Below are 21,900 nucleotides of genomic sequence, written 5' to 3'. Positions count from 1 at the left end.
TGCACCAGATGATATCATTCAGTTTAAGAACATCTTATTAGTCAGATGGCTTGAAACTGTTTGGCGCACTGAAGTTCAGACTGACACCAGATGATTTTGTTCAGCTGAAAGAAATCCAAGCACTCTGGGCATTACGCATTAGGTTTCCATGACTCGCTCAACTGAATAAAATCGTCTGGCGTTATCTGGAACAGTACACTAGAGTTGTTCCGACCATGAGAGGTTTAATAAGGGTGTCACTAACAGTCCATACGTAACTTTTATCTTCTTTATTAACTAAGTATGTACAGATCTGACCCTTGTGACTTAAAAATAAGGAAATAAATAGTAAGAGTTGGAATGATGATGCAGTGCGTAGCGTGGCAGGTCCTTCAGATGACGTAGGTGGAAGAATATCAAGTAAAACGGAATAACGAAAAATGAAAAGTCAATACAACCTTACTTCTTTCATAATGTGTGAGGCAGGGTACTGGGAAAACTTCTGTGCAGGTAAATGGGAAGTGTGTGTGTGTGTGTGTGTGTGTGTGTGTGTGTGTGTGTGTGTGTGTGTGTGTGTGTGTGTGTGTGTCAGGTACAGTATGACAGTGTGAGGTGTGGCAGGGTGAGGTATGTGTGAGGTGCTGCAGTATGTGTGGCAGTGTGAGGTGTGCAATATGTTGGTGCGAGGTGCCAGAGTGTGAGCTGTAACAGTGTTTTCTATTGCACAGAAACACTGTACTTGGGTGAAGAAAAGTAAAATGCAGGATCAATTATAAGAGAAAAAAATATGAACATGAAAATGTGTTATCAAATAAATAAGAATATGAAGAATCTAATAAGTACGTATTATGCTTATTCAGTTAGATAAAATACTGTCAAGAACAAATATCACAAACCCAAATATTAGAAATACAAACTCAAATAAAAAAGCGCAAAACGGAATAACAACAACGAAAAATCGTTTCAATTTATATTATAACGATCTGATTTCTGTATGCTTGTTGATTGGTTTGTTACCATAACACAGCAAAAACGGCGCAACGTAGCTCAATTTTTGTTAGAGCTAGGTACTTTTAAAATGCTCTAACTAAAAGAATAAAACAATTTCCAGTCCAATCGGGCCACCGGTTCCCGAGTTATGACCCATTTTTGGCCTTTTGACTTCCAGCGGAGGCCGCCTTAAGCGAGTAGAGAATGAAAAATTAAATAACTAAAAGTTCATCTCCAAATGCGACTCAGGCAGTGACGAAGTTCTGAAGTGTCCAGTTTGAAAAGAGAAGAAAAAAAGGAAGATAAACAAATAGCTAGAAGAAAAAAGTTGTAATCCAAATCATCTGAAGTCCTGTTCGGTTCGGTTGGTTCGTTCATTTCATTCCAATCGTCCGTCTGGTTCTGTATCACATTTGTTCGGTGTCCTGGCTGTCTTAACACTCGTTCTGCTCTTTAATGCATTCATAAGCTCGTGTTATGCAATCATTCGGTTTTCCTATATATACTGAGTCCGTTCTTTGATATATTCATCCCATTCTTCAGTATATTTATTTGGTTCTTTCATGCATTCCTTCAACTTCAAACGCTCGTCCGGTTCCTTGTTCTTCCACGCAGTCATTTGTTCTTCTAACCTGTACCTTTGTCCATTTCTGTGGCCCGTGATTCATGTGGTTCATCCTTCCCGTTCTTTGGTCCACTTTTCCGTTCTGTTGTCCGTTTTATGTTCCGTGGTCCATATTCTCGTTCCGTGGTCCATTCTACCTGCGATCCATCTCTATTTCATTTCCTTCCATTTTATCCGCAGGTGGGAGGGAAAGCCTGCCCACTGACGGTGCAGAAGAAGGAGAGTGAGAAGGTGGTGGAGGAGTTGATGGAGGTGGATGTCACGGTGTAGGTGGATGAGGTGGTGTTCCAAACGGTGAAGGCAATGCGAGGGTCGCGCTTTTCATCCTTGCCTAGGGCACGCTTGCTGCGGAAGGCGTCGTCGTCGTCGTCGTCGTTCTCATCGTCGTCATTCTCCTGTAGGGAACCGTCCACCATGGGCCTGAAGAAGGGAAAAGAGGTAAATGGTGTGAGGTCGGTGAATCGTTGGAATGATAGCTGGGGATATAGAGAGAGAGGGGGAGGGGAAAGGTAACTGTGAGGTTCATGGGTAGACTGATCGACAGATGTGAAAACTGATAGAAAGAGAGTGACAGACGGACAAGCAGGCGATTATATGTCTCTTAGGAAGTAGAGAAAATTTTATAACCCCTCCCCCTCTCTCTCTCTCTCTATTATATATAGATAGATATAGATAGATAGATAGACAGACAAATAAACAGATAGATGGATATATATATACATCATCATCGTCATCCGGACCTTCTTTCCCACCCTACGGCAGGGTGGGGAGCGGCATCGTCCAGACAGCCCAAATTTACCCATTCCAATGGGCCACGCTTCCATTCACTCACCATTTAAGCCCCCGGAATCCTGGGTTTATCTGATACGCCAAAAAACGTTCACCACGTACTATAGCTTCACATAAACGTATCCGATAGAGTCAGTCCGGACGCGGTCACGTTAAAAAGGTGTGCCAAATCCCTGATCATGCACATATCATTATAATATTCACCCAACCAGCTCGATCTCTTGTGTATTATATAAACTCACGTCTCATCTCCCATCTTGTCCTCATCGATAACAGACATCCTGCGGTATCGCCTCCTCTGGCATGTGGCGGCGTTGGCAGCCGACGCACATGTGTAGAAGGCGGTGGTGGTGGAGGTGGTGAGAACGATGGCGGTCTGGGTCCTCCTGGCAACAACGACCACTCGCGCGTCATCAAGGTCTCGCCCTGGAAGAAGCAGGAATAAGGGGGTAATTAACTAATTGTGATGATAATGATAATACCAGCAGGACTGAGGAATTATACAAGGTGAGGGTTATATATATATATATATATATACATATATATATGCTCTAATTCATGTGTTCTACCTATGATTTCAATTCATTAGTTGCTTTTCTTTACTGCCTCTTTTTCCGTATCATTTTTTAAATATTAGTTGTAAGTAATTTCTTGGTTTGCATTCTCGATTTGAATGTTATTCATCCTATGGCAAGCTTTTTCGTTTCTATTCGCTGACATTTATGACTATATAGTTCCAGAATTAAAAGCCATCTACTTTGTTTCAGTCTATTAAAAAAATAAAACTTATTTTGAATGAACTTTCTTGTAAGGGTGAATCCATTCTGTTACCAACTCGTGCATCATCAGCAAATTTGGATATTCTGAATCACAAATATTCATTGGTATCAGTTATGCAAATAAGGGACAAAACAGGATCCAAAACTGAATTCTAGAAGGGACGAAGGTTTGAGAAGGCGGGAAGACGTGTAAATTGGGGTAAGCAGGAAAGTTTGGTCGGGTAGGGGAGTTTGGGACAGGACAGGTTGAGGTACGTTGTGGTGAGGTAGGGTGGTGGACAGAAGGTAGGGGGTAGGAGAGTTTTAGGGCAGAATGGGTTGTCCAGGATGTAGTAGGGTAAGATGGAGGGAAGGTAACTAAAATAGGAGAGGTTATGGCAGGGCGGGTTTGGGTATGGTATGGCAAGGCTTGGGGAGCATAGGCAAGGCAATTGTTAGGGTAAGCAGAAAAGGTAGGGAAGCTAAGGTATGCAGGGAAAGGAGAGTGGAGGAAGCATTGGTAGAGTGGGTTGTATTGTGGTACTGTAGGGTTGAGTGGTGTAAAGAAAGTTAGGAGGATAGGTAATTCACAGCATTGTAGGGAGAGAAGGTTAAATAAGGGCATGATAGGCAATGAAAGGTAAGGGAAGATATTAGGAGTAGGTTAGATCCCAGTATGATAGACAGATTAATGAATTTCATCTTACCTTGAGCCAGACACAGGACGCCGAGGAACACGCCAAGAACCAGCCACTTCATTCTCTGTGGGGAAAGAAACAGGTCAGAGACTGACTGGAAAATAATTCGGAGCGCACTTTTACGTTTATTTATTGATTTATTTATACAGTTTCTGGATCCATCCCACCTTATCTCATAGAAGGAGATGATGATGATAATGTGGATTTCTTTTTTCACCTAAAAAATGAGAAGATGGATAACAATGCCCTGGCAGTAAAAATGGCTATTGTGCAAGAAGATACACCTCAGATACAGATGTTATGGGGCACTTTTAGTGACAGACGGCAAAAATGATACGAACGGGACTACCAATTAATTAGATGAGATTAGTCCCTTCTGCCCGAGGACCAAATCATCCTGTCACCTTTTGAGGATCGAACACACCTAGGTACAGTATATGGCCGTCACTCCGGTTAGGGTGTGCAATGGTCTCTCTCAGCTGAAAATTGTCGTCCGTAGGTAGCCAGAGTAAAATGCCTTGGTGGACGCCTGCCCTTCATCCCTTTCACTCCGATAACCTACTGTACGTTTCATTTTATTCTTGCTACCGTTGGTCGATTTTACTTAATGTTGCAGAAACTATTTGTACTGGAGGGGTTAACTATAGCCTTCATTAACCCCGTCATTACTGGAGGTATATCTTAAACAATAAAATTCGTTTGGGGGTAGCAAGAATAGTGTCAGAAGTGTGTCATAGGGAAGAAGTGTTAATCTGTGCACACCGCTTTAACTTTCACTCGTTGCTTTGATAGATAACTGTGCTCCCATTTCACTGGCCACTCAGATGACAGGCCTTCTACCTCTTTGTTGTTCCTCTTCCCTTTTTGTAGATCCTGACTACCCTGTTATAATGCTGTACTGAGAATTTGTTATGATGGTGATGACACACGTAATGATGATGATGATGATGATGATGATGATACACGTAATGATGATGATGATGATGATGATACACGTAATGATGATGATGATGGTGATACACGTAATGGTGATGATGATGATGATGATGATGATGATACACGTAATGATGATGATAATGATGATGATACACGTAATGATGATGATGATGATGATAGTGGTGGTGGTGATCATCTGAAAACTTGGGGAAGAAAGTGACAGCTCGGGGATGGAGAATGAAATCTGAAGACAGGAAGAATATATGAAATACGTCACCGGTCTGATGGGGTTGATTTTCTATAGTCTGTTAAGCCTTCTCAGTACGATTTTTTCCCTCTTAATTCTTGCTACCGCCAGACGATTTTATTCAGTTGATGAGAGACTGCTTCGAACTGGCAAAGCTAGATACAGCCTCCTCTAACCCACTGCTACGAGAAGCCTTTCTAAAGCCGAGCCAAATCCTTTACAGACAACAAAAATTAAGTGCAAAAAACATCATCTTTGTGATGCGGTGAATCGCTATAAACACTTCCATTCGATTTTTTTAAATTATTCATTTATTCTTGCTACTTTCAGACGATTCCAATCAGCGTATAGGGGAAAAGAGGTCTGGATGATGATGATGATGAAAAGACTTTTTGAACTGGAGAGATCATATATATATATATATATATATAGAGAGAGAGAGAGAGAGAGAGAGAAAGAGAGGTATATAGTTATATAGTTATATGGTTATTTATAGTTGTCATCAACACCTCTGATAAAAGAATAAAAGTACTGTAATTCCGAAAATGAATTAAATGATTTGAAGGCACCAGGAATATAATTAAAAAAAAAAAATATTTCACCAGATTCACGTTGACGTTTTCACAGTCTTCGTTTTATTTTTCACCCTATTCTTCGCTGTTTTTGACTCTGTTCATAATTCTGTTTCATTCTGTTCTTGCTATCCCCGGGTTACATTTAGCTATGGAGGCATCTAACTGGAGGAGATACAAAAATATAAGTAACCTTAACCCTTTCACTTCCCGCACCTAAACTAGGCCAAATCTCCTGAAGATAGCAGATTGATATAAAAAATAATGCACTCTCTCTCTTCACATAGGGAAGTAGCAAGAACTAACAGAAAAGACGGGAAAAAATGTGGATTAAATATTCGATATAGTGAAACGTAACTCTGAGCTCATGTCGTCTTTACCCCATCACTGGTAGAGGTCCTTGAGAAGAAGAAACCGAATGTCACCATAATAAAGGGAGTTAAAAGTTGATACGACTGAGACACTAACTGGTTGTCTCTACAGTGTACTTAGCTTTTTTCATGTACAAAAATTAAACGGCCTAACCTTGAGCCCCTGCTTTCCTGGTACAGCTATGCAGGATTAGTTGATAGGTGGATGGATTTTAAAAAAATGATGTAGGCTTTAATAAAGATATTGTGATTCTGAAGCAATGAAAATGTGACTCATCCCTAGCCCCAAAACAGCCAGTCCAACACAGCAAAATATGCAGTCTGTTTCAAAAGTTCGTTTGTCTCCTCTGCCTCCCTTTCATCGCTGTATTCACAGACGCTTGAATATGACGCTGTGGAGTGAGGTGTATATTATCATCTATCTGTGGGTGAGCCTGTACCTTTGTCCACTACGTCTCGGTGAAGCATCTGTGAATCCAGCAGTGAGAGAAAGAGGCAGGAGAGGCGAATAGACTTCTCTATTTGACCATACACTCGCCAGCCGTAGTATCCACTCATTTTCTTCTTCTTCCCCTGGCTTGATGAAAGTCGTATCATACCGAAGAGCTGTCGATGGTGGCTCAAATATTTTTTTTAAACTGCACGAGTAACGAGTAACATCGCGAACTGTTCCTCATGTTGTCTAGCATAACTTAGAACTGCCACCATAGCACTGAATAAGGGGTCTTCGTTCATTTTAATACCCTGGCTACGATTTCCCTCCAACTAATTGTAAAATTAGAGGGTGAACAGGTATACTCCTTGCACCTTAGCCTGGTCTAAATTTTCGTTCTTTTGCAGCTTATGTTACGCAGCGCAACGACAGAATAAGACAACACTGAACTCGACATCCTTCCCATAGCACTAATCCTACATCGTAACTGGCAGCATATTCTAGTGTTAATCTATCATTAGAACTCGCATTCGAAGTGGAGATGTGGTAATTTTAGGCCAGGTTACAGTGAAATAGTGTAGGCTAGCTAGAAGACCTGGTTTACCTGAGAGATAGTGAATACAGGAGAGGCATTAACTAGCACCTTGGTATATCCAGACGACGGCAGGACTGAGCGGCCAATGGTAACTCCTTTTATATACGTCCCATAGAGGAGGGGAGAAGCTTCCTGGTGGGGGAGGGAGAAAGAGGTGTAGGGGGGGTGGGACGTCCCATAGATTAGAGAAGGACGGAGGGGAAGAGGGAGAGGGTGGAGGAAAGAGGGTTACAGTAGGGGGGAAGTTCTACAGATCTAGGGTGAGTGAGCGAGAGGAGTGGTGGAGTAAAGAAAGACGGCGGATGTGGGGGGGGCAGGTAAAGGCATAGTAGGGCAAGGGATGATGTATGCGTAGGGGAAAGAGAGGAATAAAGGTGCAGTAGGGGTAGGGCCAGGGGAGAGAAGGGATACAACAGAGGGAAAGAGAAAATCAGAGAGAGAGAGAAAGAAAGAGAGAGAGAGAGTAGGGGAAGTGGGAGGGGGAGTTCGGTAAAGTATGAGGTAGGGGAAAGAGGAAATAGAGGGATAGTGTAGGGTGGATAGCTAAGCGTAGGGGAGAGTAGAGGGAAGGGGGGGATAAATAAACTAAGAAGGGCCGGTGGTGGGATGAGACAGTGTGGGGGGGAGAAGGGGGAGGTGGGAGAGATGGTCAAGGGAACAGAGTGGGAGAAGGGATCGGGGATGGGGAGAAAGAGGCTGGGGTTGGAGGAAGGGGAAAGAGAAGGTGGGGTAGGGGAAGGGGAGAGAGGGGATGGGGTTGGGGGTGATAGGGGGTAGTGTAGGGTACCATGCCACCCATACACATCTGTGGCCTACATGAGGGAGTTCGGTGCATTTTTGGAGACTTTTTCCTGGTGATGATGTGTCCGTGGAGTTGCCTGCGTGTGTAGTAGTTTTTTGGCTTACATAATGTAAAAATATATATAAATTAAAATATGCGTATATATAATTTTTTACGATTGATTAATATGAATTAAAATTGTCTTTCTAGATGTTAAACCAACTTAACGCCAACTCTTTAAACATTACATAATTCTGTGCATACATACTGTATATACAGATCTGTTAAATCCACCACATTTTCAATAAGCGAATAGACAGTATTCTTTATTTTTCTGCATGTTTAAATCTTTCTTATTCCTTTATTTTTTTCCTGATGTCGCATCTTGTGTAGGGTAGTCTTGACAAAGGATTTCCAAGCGTTTCTGTTCCTGCACAGTAACGAGCCCTCTTGCCACTACATACACCATCTTGCCATACATACTCTCACACCTTGTATGGGTATTTCCATCTCGTTGTCGGTATACATTCCAAGTTTACATGCAAACACTGATGTAGCCTCTCTCTCTCTCTCTCTCTCTCTCTCTCTCTCTCTCTCTCTCTCTCTCTCTCTCTCTCTCTCTCTCTCTCTCAATCAGTCTATATATCTACCCACATACTGAACATAATGTGTGTGTGTTTGGGTATGTGGGTATTTGTGTGTGTGTGTGTGTGGGTATGTATGTATGTAGTATGTATGTATGCATGCATATCCACACACACACACACACACACACACACACACACACACACACACACACACACACACACACACACACACACACACACACACACACACACACACACACACACACACACACTCACACACACACACACACACACACACACATATAAATAGATAGATAGATAGATATAGATATAGATATGTATGTATTTACATAGAGAGAGGGGGGGAGGGAGGGAGGGATGGAGGGAGTGGGAGAGAGTGAGAGGGAGTGAGTGAATGTGTTTTTCCTCAGAATATACTGTACTGAGGTCATGTACCCTAAGAAAACCCGGAAAGACATATACTTGAGAGAGAGGGAGGGGGGGTGGGGAGTGAACCCCTGTCATTCCAACCTCAAAATCTTCCTGCAGCCAGACATCCCAATAACAGGAAACCCCTTCATATCACGAGTATGCCCTGATATAAAACACCATTTTCGCATTTATTTGCCAGTTCTCCTTTAGGCTGGATGTATTGCAGAAGGTGCGTTGGTGCTTCAAGTGGTGCTGCAGAGGGACGCCTTCGTGATGGGGCTCCTCTGCCTGAGTCATAATTACAAATGTCCCTCGTCTCCCTCCTTGTCCACCGAGAGGAGGATGGTGACTTGCGGGAAAAGGATATCTTCTTCCTGCAGCCTATCGGATTCACGTTCAGATAAGCCCGGGGCCATAGCCACAACAACTACCACCCCTTCAGTCTGATGACGTCTCATTGTAGTCGATTCTTTCTACCTTCAAGAGACTTAAATAACTTACGAAAGATCTTTTGTACTGATCTGAATAATGAAGGCTGTATCTAATCCCCTTCGGTTTGGAAAGTCTCTTAAATATAATCGTCCGGTGATAACCAAAAAAAAAAAAAAAGTCATGACATATTTAACTTATGAAAGATCTCTGGTACTGATAAGCTTAATGAAGACTATATCTAACCCCGCCAATTCGGAAAGCCTATTATAAGCTGAATAAAATAGTCCTCTAGTGTCAAGAATAAAATGTAAATGACGTACAGTACTCCAGTTGAAAAAGTTAACCTCTTCATACAGTTGACGTTTTTTTTACCTGCCTCGAAAGACGCCAGACATGTTAAGAGTAACGTGTGTTGTTGTTGTTGTTGTTGTTATTGTTGGAGAAAATGTACACCCTCACTGAACTAAAGCCATTAATCCTGGAGCACCCATTAAATTCCTGACCCCATTTCCCCACCCCTATGCCACAGTCTCACCTCATATCATACATTTCTTTGTCCCACACGGCCATTTCATTATCCCCGGACACTGTTGTTAATGGAGGGCATTTTGTAATAAGCCTTCACTACACTCAAGCCAGTTATCTTACAACACCCACCTTCACCTAATACACTTTCATGTATCAGCCCTATAAACATTCCAGCCCATCCCACCATTTTCTTTGCTTACCACGCCCAATTTTTAACCCTCCTATTTTTACCGTATCATAGGTTCTGCGATTGACATACACGCTTGTTTGGTTTATTCTTGTTATTTCCAGACGAGTGTGTTTCAACTTCGGAGAGACGTTTCGAAGTAGAGGAGTTAGGTATAGCGTCCATTTTCTCCTTCACTACGGGGTCAGTTTACCAGTCTGAATGAAATCGTCTAAAGGCAGCTGGAACAAGATATAAACGATGTCATCATACTGAAGAAGTTAACACATTTATTATGATAATCTCTTTTGTTTTTTTCTTGGGGTGAATAATTCTTGTTACCGCCAGATTATTTGTTATTTGAGTCAGTTTAGGGGAGACTTCTTGTAAGGGATTAAGTAAGGTTATACTAATATCTGATCCCTCCAGTCTGAAAAGTTGAATAAAATCGTCTGGTGATGATGAGGATATAAAATAATCATGACGTCTTTGTGTTGAACGTGTTAAGGTGCAGATAAAAAAAAAAAATCTAAACCGAATAAAATCGTTTCATAGTAGCAAGACGAGAATGGAATACGTCCTCTGACTGAAGAGGTTGAGGAGGCGAGTGTGGGTGACGTGAAGGAAGGAGAAAATGGGGGTACGACTTCCTTGATAGAGCTCTTAACCTCTTCATCTCGATAACGTATTTTATTGGTTTATTCTTGCTACTACCAGACAATTTTATACAGCATAGGGGTAGCTTTTCGAACTGCAGAGGTTAGACATAGCCTTCATCAGCCCCTTCACTGCTTGAAATCTTTCTGAAGTTTAATAAATCTGTGTGGAGATAACAAGAATCGACAAAAAAAAAAAAAAAAATACAGCCTCGTAGTGAAGGAATTAAGGTCTTTTCCATGCACGCCTAACGATGGTGACGCTGATAATGATGATGATGTTTTGTTTTTCACTTGCCTAAGCCCAGACTAACTGTGTTCTTTCCCTCAGGATGAATCTGCTGAGCCTCGGTGTCGTGCTGGGAGTGCTGGGGGTTGTCAGAGGTGAGTTTCCATGCAGATAAAGCCAAGGGACAAAAGTGCTTCTGTAATTTTACATCTTTTACTTCTTATCTCCCTCTTCTAGCTAGTATTCCCAGGCTGAGAGAGGCTTAATGTTTCGCCACCCATAGATGATTTTCTTCGATTTAACACGTCAGGGAGGAGAGTAACAAATACACCCAAAGTTTGAAACAGACGCAGTAGAATAGTATACGACCTTCGTCATACACTGTGCATTCACAAAATCAGTACAGGAATAAAAATTCACAGTATCAGACTAACAAGGAAAGACTCAGTATTATAAAAGTAAAGATAGGTAGAAAGAGTAGTATAATATTTTAGAATTTTCTGGATATGTAGGACAACACCCCTTTATGCAAAGATATAAAGCTTCTCTCTCATACAGTCTCCTTATTTCCATTTTCATCGTCCCTCTTCCTCCTCGCCGTCTTCGTTCTCACCTCTTCTGCTTCTTGTCTTCTCATCCTTTTCTTCCGTCCCACTCTCTTGCCTCCGTAACACCCTCTCCCATTCCTACCTTCTTACACCACCCCTTCCATACTTATCGCCCTCGTGCAGTCTACAGGCAGGAATTCCCACTTTTCCGTTCTTGTCCTTAACTGGTAGAATAGTTTTGTTAGTTACAACCTTCCCTAAACCAAGCAGCCACGAAAGGACCGACAAGGCTGTTTATGTATGCTTTCCTCTGTACTCCTTTTTTCTAAGCTTTCTTCTTCTCCAGGCCGTGAGCCCGACAACGCCCGCATCTTCGCCGCCTACTCCACCAAGACAGCCATCGTCCTCACCACCACTACCACCACGGCACCCTTCACATGTGCCTCTCTCACAAATACCGACGCTTGTCAGAGGCGGCGATATAAGCGATATTCAACCATTGACTATTTTGATAAAGAGGACAAGTGAGTGTGGATAGAGATAGATAGACAGACTGATTGGTTGACTGACTGATTGATGGATTGATGGACTGACTGATTGATTAATTGCTCGATTAACTGATTGATCACTGGAGAGAGAGAGAGAGAGAGAGAGAGAGAGACTGGAGGCAGAAAGACACTAACAAACCTCCATTCATCCACACAGACAACCCCTGGACGGAAGCCTCGATACAGACCCCCAGCAGCAGAAAGGCGTCAGAAACCCCCGCATCTCCCTCACCGTCTGGACCACCACCTCCTCGACCTTCACCGTCACCGTCACCTCCACAGACAACTCCACCACCTTCTCTCTCTCTTTCTTCTGCACCGTCAGTGGAGCCAGTTTCCCTCCTGCGTGTTGATATGGTCGGCAAAGGGTTCTCCATGTCCTTGCTGCGCCCTCCACTACGATATATATATTTTTTTATTGTTGCTGCTTCTAGGCAATTTATTTCAGGTTTGGAATGGCTTCTTGTACTAAAGGTTTTTGCGAAGACAAAAATTAATCTTTCCAGTGTGAAAAAGATCTCTTGAGCTGAACAATGCTTCTGAATATAGCCAAAATTAAATGAAAAAATACGTTTTCGTAGTGAGGAAGTTAAGACCTGTTTCCGTTGAAGTAGGAAGAAAGGAGCGTGCAGAAACTTTCGATTTTCCTTTATTTATTCTTCTTGCAAAAGCAAGTCTGACGTGTTGATCTGAATAGCAAATTAACATCCCTGTCATAATCAACCATGTTACTCCGACGGCTTTTGTTTTTATTCTTTTTGCATTCAGAAGCTTTTATTCAGCTTAGGAGAGACTTCTCGAACTGGAAGGGTTGAATAAAATCGTCTGGAGGTAGCAAGAACAAAACTAAATACATCATGGTAGCGAAGAAAATTAGATCTGTTTTTACAGCAAGGACGAGGAGGAGAAAATGCAAAAGCTTTCGGTCTCATTTTTTCTTGTTAAAACAAAATCACGTGTCCCTCCCCCCCCCCCTACATACAATTTTCCGCCTGTCCCAGCCCTACCTCCTTTCTTCCGTCCCTCTCCTCCTTACTCTCCCCATTTCCCTTCCACCCCCTTCCACATCTCCCGACCACCCTTATTTTCTCCGCTTTCCCCGACTCCTCCCCACCTTCCCCGTTGTCATCTCATCTCTTCCTTCGATCCCCCTCCAGTCTCCTCTCACTTTTCTTCATCACCGAACGTCTTCCTGTCTTAACTGAGATTAGGTTTTGCTGTATAAATGGGTAAAGGGAAGTACAGAAACTTCCCACGTTTCTTGTTTGGTCTTGCAAAATCAATCTTACGCTCTGACCTTCCCTGCAAAAACAAGATCTGATTTGTGGGATGAACGAGGGGAGGAGAGTGCAGAAAACATCCACTTCTTTTGTCAGTTCTTCTGAAAACAAACTCCATGTGCCTTTCTCCTTCACCTCCCTTCCTTTGCCTCTTCCCCTACCCCACCACTTCCCTTCCTCTCTCCCTCTCGTCTTACCTCTTCCCATCCCTCCCTCAGAAATCACTTGCCACCCCCTACATCACCTGACCTGAACCACTCTCTCTCCTGACGACGCAATAACAACTAGTTTTAATGTGTGTGCGTGTGTGTGTATGATGCCTAGGGGTCAGCTGTATGTACATGTGTGTCGTAATATAAACTGCCTGTATCTGTGTGTTTTACTGTGTGCTGGTTCTGCCTTGCCTGTGCTGTTTATAGTACCGGTAGGAGTGATTTGATGTTAACCTTACATAGACTAGGGAACCACTGAACTGTTTGATTTAGCTACCGCCAGACTATTCTTTTCACGTGGGTTTAATGTCATAAAGCTTGGTGTACTAAGATTGTCTGTAAAATAAGTAAGTGGATAGAAACACAGCATCAACAGTATATGATGATAAAAGCCAGCAATAGTGGATGCAATGGTGGTACTGATGAATGATGATATAAACTAAAGGCTCTATACATGGATATGCCTTTAGAAAAAGGACCTCATTACGCAGATATTATAGAAAGCGAATCTCGAATATAATGTGACACCTGTTATTGTTTCACTGAAGGGGTCACAGCTTCGCACAACCCCAGACACTTTCAACGAGGTCAACGCAGACATTGGTGGTTGGTTAGACGACCAGTTTCGAGATATGGAACCGAAGCATAGCAACAGAAAACAGATAAAAAATTAGTTCATGTGGACAGGAAAGCTGAACAATCATCCCTGTCCAAACGCGATATTCCATATTCAGTGAGTGAGATAAATAATTTGGCGTAGTCCCCTGCCGCCCACGCAGTTCCAAACTGATTGTGTGAACCCGTCTTAAATGAGAGCACATACGGTAGGACTGACAACACTGGGACATAAATGAAAGATTCATTACATATATCCCATTTAATATTTGCCAATTTTGCCCTCCTCTCCCACCCCGTCTTTCATCCATCCATCCTGCACAGGGGGTAAGGGAGAGAGGGGAACGGGAGTCTGAAGTCAGGACTATATTCTTTTTAACCAATTTGATGATTTTCTTTTTTTTCATCTTAGGAGAGATTTGTTCATCTGTAGGAGTTAGATATAACCTTCATTAACCTATCCAGTACCAGAAGTTCTTCCTAGTCTGAATATAATCGTCTGAACTGTGTATATACAGTATAGACGCAAAATCAAACAACCTTACGATTTTTTAAGTGTATGTTTAGGGGGGGGGGGGTGAGGCGCTCAGACAGCACAGCGACGTTGCACTCGATCGCTGACCTCGACCCATGATCTTGACCTTTGACTGACCTGCACCTATCCCCATACGCAAATTATGTGCAAATCTTAAATCAATCGGACCAGCCATTCATAAGATAACGCCGCACCCTGGCCTTTGATCTTGACCTTTGACCGATCGGCACCCAAATCAAATAATTTTTCCAGATCTGACCAGGAATTTATGAGATATCGCCGCACTATGAGCCTTTTGACTTTTCACTCTAAACTGATATAAAAAAAAAAAAAAAAAAATCACTCCGTCCCAGACCCTTCCACAATGTATTCCTATGTGAAAAGAAGGCATCCTAACTTTGATTCACCCTGTATTTCAACATTATTTAGTACTTCAAACTGTAAAGCACAACAACAGTGTCATTATATCTGGGGGCGAGGTCAGGTCGACTGTAGTGTTACGTTAGATTAAGTTAGGTTAAGAGGCTTGAGGAAAGATCCTTGTGCAAACCCCAACTCACGGCGCCTCAACCTTGATGCTATTTTTAGTGTCACGTGGTTTAAGGTAGTGGCGGTGCTGGTATATAAGCAGAGATGAGCTGACTTCCTGATGTGCTCTGCTTCACGCGTCTCTCAGGTGGGGTATGGTTGAGCTAGGCGTTAAGGCTAGTGATATCAACATCATGTTTGGGGGGTAAAAAGTAAGTTCGAGTGAAGAAAGACATTGTAAGATATTCAAGAAATTTTGAAGAAGTCACGATAGATCCAAATGCATCTTGATTTCCACTTGAAAAAAAAAAGTGTTCATAGTTTATATGCTGGAATATAACAATGGCATGTTATTGTGAGAAGTAAACCTAAGACTTATCTTGACTCCATCATGTGTGGGGGATAAAAAAAAAAAAAAAAAAAGTTCGAGAGAAGACAGAAATCAAGATAGTCAAAAAGTTCTGAAGAAGCCACGATAACCCCAAATGTATCGTGATATCCACTTGATTTTGATCTTGACTTTCAGTCGGCAGACAAACCTTGAGCTGTTTTATCTGTGTGTCTGAGTGGTTTTCATGTATTCATTTCTCTTGACTGTTCACTTGCTAAATAATGGAGCAAGATGATTTCAACGTTTTGGAGCGATCACCCTGAAACTCGTTTGTTAGCCATGTGAAACTCAGATCAATTTAATCCTTAAAATCTCGCAGAAGCACAATTCAGTCTTGTCTGCTGTGGACAAGAAAAAAAAGAAAAAAATGTCTCTCAGGTAGGCGAGGCCAGACTTCCTGGTGTGAAGATGCTTTCAAATCCATTCGTGTCTGTTGGTGTGAACTATGTTAATATTGTGGTTGTCGCTTTCTGATATCTGGTGATGGCACTGTATCCATGCCTGCTTCTCTCAGGTGGGCAGAGGTTGAGGCTTATTCAGCGGTGATAATGCTATAACATTTGTACTATAAGTTGGTATGAAGGAATATGTGTTATCTTTGTTGCTGTTGTTGTTGCTGCTGTCACTGTTGTTGTTGTTGTTCTGTTTCTTTTAATAATTTTTATGTGCTCTCCTTATAAGATATCATGAATGGTAATTGTATAAGTTGCGATTTTGATGTGCACTTGTTTACCCACAGAATGAAGTGGCTGGCGTTACTGACGCTGTGTGGCCTGCTGGTTGCATCTCAGGGTAAGTAGAGGTGGACTACGCCGCATCATTGTTTTGCCATCATCGTCGTCATTGCCAAGGCCAATAAGACTAGTCTTATTTGCCTTGTTCATTGTCGTCATCATCCTTCATCTTCTCTTTTTGCTTCGCCTTTCCCTCCTCCCTCTCCTTTTCTTCCTCCTCATTAGCATCAGCCTCATGATCATCATGATCATTATCATCATCATTCTCCTTTTCCCCATTCATCATCATCATCATCATCACCACTAATAAAACTCAACCTTTCTGGTGTCCTGGTGAACGGTACATACTGAAAAGACAAACAGACTAACATACCCTATGATTTACATGTGATATATAAAATAAAACTGAAAAGGACTCTTAGTTAGCAGTGTGACAAATTTTCCACATCTCTGAGGAAAGGAGAACTGGATTATTAACCACGCCTTCTATGAGTATCATGAAAGGTAGCTGCTTGGGGAGGGAGCTGAGCTAGACCTCTCTTCCTTGTACTTGCGGATGTGACTACTCTACCAGCCAACTACTGGAACTGCAGGCAGCACTGTAGCTCCTACAACGAAGGAGAGAGGGAGTGTGTACTCTGGATTTCGCTTCTCTTAAATTAAATAACACAATTTTTTCCTGGATTTCCACATTCCATGCTTACTTGGTTTATTGGGTTAGCATATGGTGAAAGTAGAGGCATAATGGCCCATTGGATAATGACATTTATCACCATATCTGCGTGTTCTTCGAGTACGGGTTCGAAATCCATGCCGTGGTGGATAAAGAGTTTGGGTGCTGGCAGTATGTCCCTTCTCATGCCAGCTGATAATGCTCCTTCATCTCCCATTCCACCAGGGCAAAGAGCCGCCGATGACGCCCGGTTCGTGGCCCGGCTGACGACCAGAACACGCACCGTCCTGACCACCACCACCACCACCGTGCCCGTCTCCTGCCTCACCGGAGGCGGCAACACCAACACCTGCGGGAGAAGGCGCTACAGGAGGTTCGCCTCACCCAAGCTCTCCGTCGACGTAGAGGACGGGTAAGAGCTGCAAGGGAGATGATGACCCACGTGGGAAATAAGAGGTGGATTTGTCTAATGAAATGGTATATGGAAGTTAGGAATAGTTGATTTTGGTTTCGCGAATTGTCATTGTGGTCTTATAGTATGTCTGGAGATTAGGAATAGTTTTAGTTTAAGGAATAGTCAGAATAGGTCGTGCAGTTGATCTGGGGGTAAGACATAGTTGAGCTTGGTCTTAGGGGTAGTCGGAATTTATCAACTGCGACAGGAGGCGATGCAGAAGGTTCACCGCACCAAGGCTTTCTGTCGACTTGGACGAGACGTGAGGGCTTTGATAGGAGAGATGTATAGGGGTCTTAGCGGTGACTAGTCTGAGGGTTGAGATCGACCCAGTATTAGGGGTAATAACTGGACTTGAGAGAGAGAGAGAGAGAGAGAGAGAGAGAGAGAGAGAGAGAGGTGGGCAGAACCTAAGAAAAACAGCAAATACGAGTATCTCTTTGATACACATGTTCCAGTATATATTTTATGCTGTATGACATAGTGCTTGTTACGTATTATCCCTTCATCCCAATTATCTACACTTTATTCAATTTTTACTGCTTCCTATAATCTCATGCTGAGTTAAGTCGTGAAGAGAGGAAGAATAATGTCATCAGAGTGAAGGGATTAATGGTCGTATTCCGAGTGGCTTTTGAAATTTCCTAACATATTTTTCTTCGCGATTTATTTCTCGTATTACGCCTTATTATTCTTTTGTGGGTAAGTAATGTAAATCATGTCTATATTAAAACGATAGAAATAACACACAAGAGAATGTTAAAGTGTACTGTAATAGGCAAACTAATCGTTAAGGAAGAGGCGCTACGAAACCTTCTATGCCACTTCTAGAATCCAAAGCTAAGTCACATCGTACTCTACACTTACTCTATACTTTTTCTACCCTGTACTCTTTCTTTCACAGCCTAGCAGCCCTTGAAGGCAGCTATGGTGGGGACCTGCTGAACCCTGAATCCGCAGCTACAGGAGCAGCAGGAGATCGGAAGGGTCGCATCGCTCTCACCATCAACAGATTCACCACCACCATTTTCACCTTCACCTCCACATCTACCGACACCGGCACCACCTTCACAGTCTCCTTCTTCTGCTCCGCCCCAGGGGTCGTTATTCCTCCCGCGTGCCCCCCGTAGTCTGGTTCTCTGGCGTCTCCTTCCTCATGTCCTCCGCTACTTTTGTCCTTGTCTGGCACTGTCCGTATTTTGGTTTGTTTGCCTTTTTGTCTCAAGCCCTATCACACTAGAGCATATTATCCTGCAGCCCCCGCTCAGGCAGTGGTTTCCTCCATCCTCCAGTTCTTTTCTTCCGCCCTTCAGCTCTTTTCCTCCATCCTCCAGCTTTTACCCTCCGTCCTTCAGTTCTTTTCTTCCATCCCTCAGCTCTTCTCCGTTCTTCAGCTCATTTTGTGAAAGTTAAGTCCGCCTACAAATTTGGATTTTCTTCATAAATGAATTTAAGACGAAATTCACCAGCAGCATGATCACCAAGAGGCTGCAGTGTATTTTTTATGGGATAAGAAAGCAAAAATTCTGAGAAAATAAGGGAATATCCCACATAACAGCCATTAATTCTTGGAGCAGGACCTCAGGATGGATGAATGTTGTAAAATGTTAATGGATATGTTTTGGCTCGCAGGACGAAGTGAATTTCACCCGTGGTTGGAGGATGATGGACAAAGACTGAAGATAAATGAAATAGTGTGATACCGTTTCTATGTGCCCTGTCCCAGCTCTGTCCTTAACTAACTTGCCTTGCCGGTATGCCTTATGCGATGTCATCTTATTTGCCGTCATCTTACTCCAGCATTTTATTTACCTGTCTTATCTGTGTCAGAAGCACCGTTTCTTGCCTGCGTTCTCTCTCTCTCTCTCTCTCTCTCTCTCTGTTTAAGTTTCATTGCTCTGCTCCTATTAATCCCTTCAGTCCGATGACGAACTTCTATTCATGTTACTACCAGGCTGTTTTGATCAGCTTATGAGATTTTTCGAACTGGGGAGTTTAGATAAAAACTTTCTTAACCCCCTGCACTACAATATCTTCTTGTAGTGCCCTGATAAAAAAAAAAGAATGGAAAGAAAAGAGAATGAAGTCATGGTACTGAAAGGGTTGAATCTCTTGCTTTTTCCTTCCTTTTCCATTTTTCTTTTCTTTTGTTTCCGTTTCATCTATTCTGTGTATAATTCATCTTCGAGTCTGCTGGTTAGACGCTTATTTTCTCCCCATTCTGAGGATCTCATTGTTACTTTTAGCGATTTACAAGTGGCCATGATAAGATCTAAACATCTCTCCTGTTATCTCTTCACTCCATCAGTGAATCAGTCTGACTGTTTATCCATCTACCTATCTGTCTGTCCATTTATCTATCATTCTGTTGGCTAGCGCTGCATCCTTTGAGGGGCGGCCATCTCTAAAACACATTTTCATATTCTTGCGTTTCACCCATTTCTGCAGTAAATCTTTTCCTCGTCCCGTGCTGCAGCTTTGGGAGATAGTGTAAGTGGGGCTCATGTACAAAATACACATTGTATATCAACTGTTCTGGCTTTGATTTGTGTTATAAGTTCCAGTGGCGGACCCAGAGGAGGGGCTATCTCCCTTTTTTATTTATTTATTTATTTAATTATTATTATTATTATTATTATTATTATTAATATTGTTGATGTTATTGTTGTTACATCCGCCAAGGAGATGATGTTTTCACCCCAGTCCGTTTGTTTGTTGGTTGGTTGGTTAGGTTGTGAATAAGATTACACAAAAACTACTGGACGGATTTCCACGAAACTTGGTAAAAGAATGGGCCTTGGCCCAGAATACACTCCATTAAATTTTGGTGAGGATCCGGATAAAGATGCGGATCCAGGATTTTTTTTTTTTTCACTTTCTTTAACATTGCGAGATAGGGCGTTGGCGGAGGTATGCGCTCTACTGAGTGCCATTCTAATTATTATTATTATTATTTGTTTTGTAGCATTTTTCCCGGGACGCCTGAGAGAGAGAGAGAGAGAGAGAGAGAGAGAGATGCCGTTTGTCAATAGACAGTAGTGGCGGATTCGGATGTGAGGGGTGGGGGGGGGTCCTAACTTCTTTTTTCCGCTTTGCCGTATTATTTCCACGCTGATCAAAGAAAGAACAATGCCCATTATTTGTACAGGTGGCTAACACATAACCCACTTCAATCCCCTCAATCCTGAGACGTCTTTGTAGTTATATTCCGCTATCTCCATACGATTTTATTCAGCACAGATGAGATTTTTCGAACTGGAGGGGTTAGATATAGCCTTCATTAGCCTTTTAACTCAGACCTCCTTTTAACTTACTCTTGCTGCAACCAGACGATTTTACTCAACTTACGGACGATCTGACACAGAGGAGGTGTTTATTAAAGATGTGTCTAACCCCTCCAGCAAATAAAGTCCATCCGAAGCTGTAGAAAATAGTCAGGAGATAGCAGGAATAAAATGGAGAAGCCATACCTCTGTTCAAAGGATTAATTACTGTTGCGCGCTTTTAAGACAGAATCGTCTAGAAGCAGAAAGGTTCTAATAGAAAGGTAAGTCATTGATCTGAGGGGCTTGGCTAAAGGGAATCGATGAGGAAAATGTAAAAAGCATGTTTTCCAGTTCGCCTCCAGCATTCTCTCTCTCTCTCTCTCTCTCTCTCTCTCTCTCTCTCTCTCTCTCTCTCTCTCTCTCTCTCTCTCTCTCTCTCTCTCTCTCTCTCTCTCTCTCTCTCTCTTTTTCTCTCTCTCTCCAGTACCCTTTCACTAGATAACGTATTATTTTATTTTACTCTTCTTATATTCAGACGATTTAATTCAGTTTTAGATATTCTTTTTTAGTGGAGAGAATAGACATGACCCTAATTCATCCTTTCATCCCTGTAGTTGATCTGAACCTTTGAACAAAAACACCCGACAGCAGGGCAATTAAAACGAAAAACACGTCATCGGGAGGAGGTTGTTGTTGTTGTGGCTCCAAGTTCATCTGAAATGCATGAACCCGATGGACTGCAGGCTCAAGTTATCCACCATCCTCCTCTCTAGGGGATGGGAAAGTAGAACGATTGTGTGGCCAGGCAGTTGAGTCGAGTGGTTATATGGGTGTCACCACAACCCTCCAGCACAAAGAGTGATGAAGGTAACCGTCCTAATAAAGCTTTGTCATTTTTTAGTTAACTTCTCGTACCGCAAGGCGATGTTAGCTAACTTAGGTGCAGTGCCGTTTCTTACTATATGCGAATTACGCGGTTGCATAGGGCCCCCGAAGCCACTAGAGGGCCCCCGAGCTGTCATTATTGGCCTTTTTCAGAAATTAAAATGTGTTGAGTCATTCTATATTCATGAAATAAATTTTGTAGGGGTACGGTGGACCCGCCAGTTATTGTACCATAAAGCGAGTAATGTAAGGGGCCCCCAAACTGCATTTCGCATAAGGCTCCCAAAAGGCTAGAAACGGCACTGCTTGGGTGAGACCTCTTGTAATGAAGGGGTTAATTAGGGTTAAATCCAACCACTTCCGCTCGAAAAACTTGTCCTAAGGTGAATGAAATCGTTTGGAGAGAACTAGATTAAAAACAATATTA

General features: G+C 42.5%; 2 protein-coding genes across 2 annotated transcripts; one reads left to right on the top strand and one right to left on the bottom strand.

The window, feature by feature from the left end:
• Positions 1–1,764: 1,764 nt before the first annotated feature.
• LOC145406361 (uncharacterized) lies at positions 1,765–3,900 on the bottom strand. Its single transcript, XM_080277521.1, has 3 exons — positions 3,849–3,900; positions 2,626–2,809; positions 1,765–2,014 (listed from the first exon to the last, which is right to left on the bottom strand). Exons 1-3 carry the CDS (start codon positions 3,898–3,900, stop codon positions 1,765–1,767), a joined length of 486 nt encoding a protein of 161 aa, XP_080133647.1.
• A 7,007-nt stretch (positions 3,901–10,907) lies between these two features.
• Positions 10,908–12,253, top strand: LOC145406441 (uncharacterized). The gene is made up of 3 exons (XM_080277597.1): positions 10,908–10,959; positions 11,699–11,876; positions 12,058–12,253. Exons 1-3 carry the CDS (start codon positions 10,908–10,910, stop codon positions 12,251–12,253), a joined length of 426 nt encoding a protein of 141 aa, XP_080133723.1.
• The last annotated feature ends 9,647 nt before the right edge of the window (positions 12,254–21,900 follow it).

This window comes from Coenobita brevimanus, chromosome 70, assembly GCF_032717465.1.
Source record: "Coenobita brevimanus isolate Jiangsu-jjx chromosome 70, ASM3271746v2, whole genome shotgun sequence".
NCBI lineage: Eukaryota > Metazoa > Arthropoda > Malacostraca > Decapoda > Coenobitidae > Coenobita > Coenobita brevimanus.
Note: the sequence above shows the minus strand (reverse complement) of the source record. Positions and strands in the feature narration are given on the sequence as shown.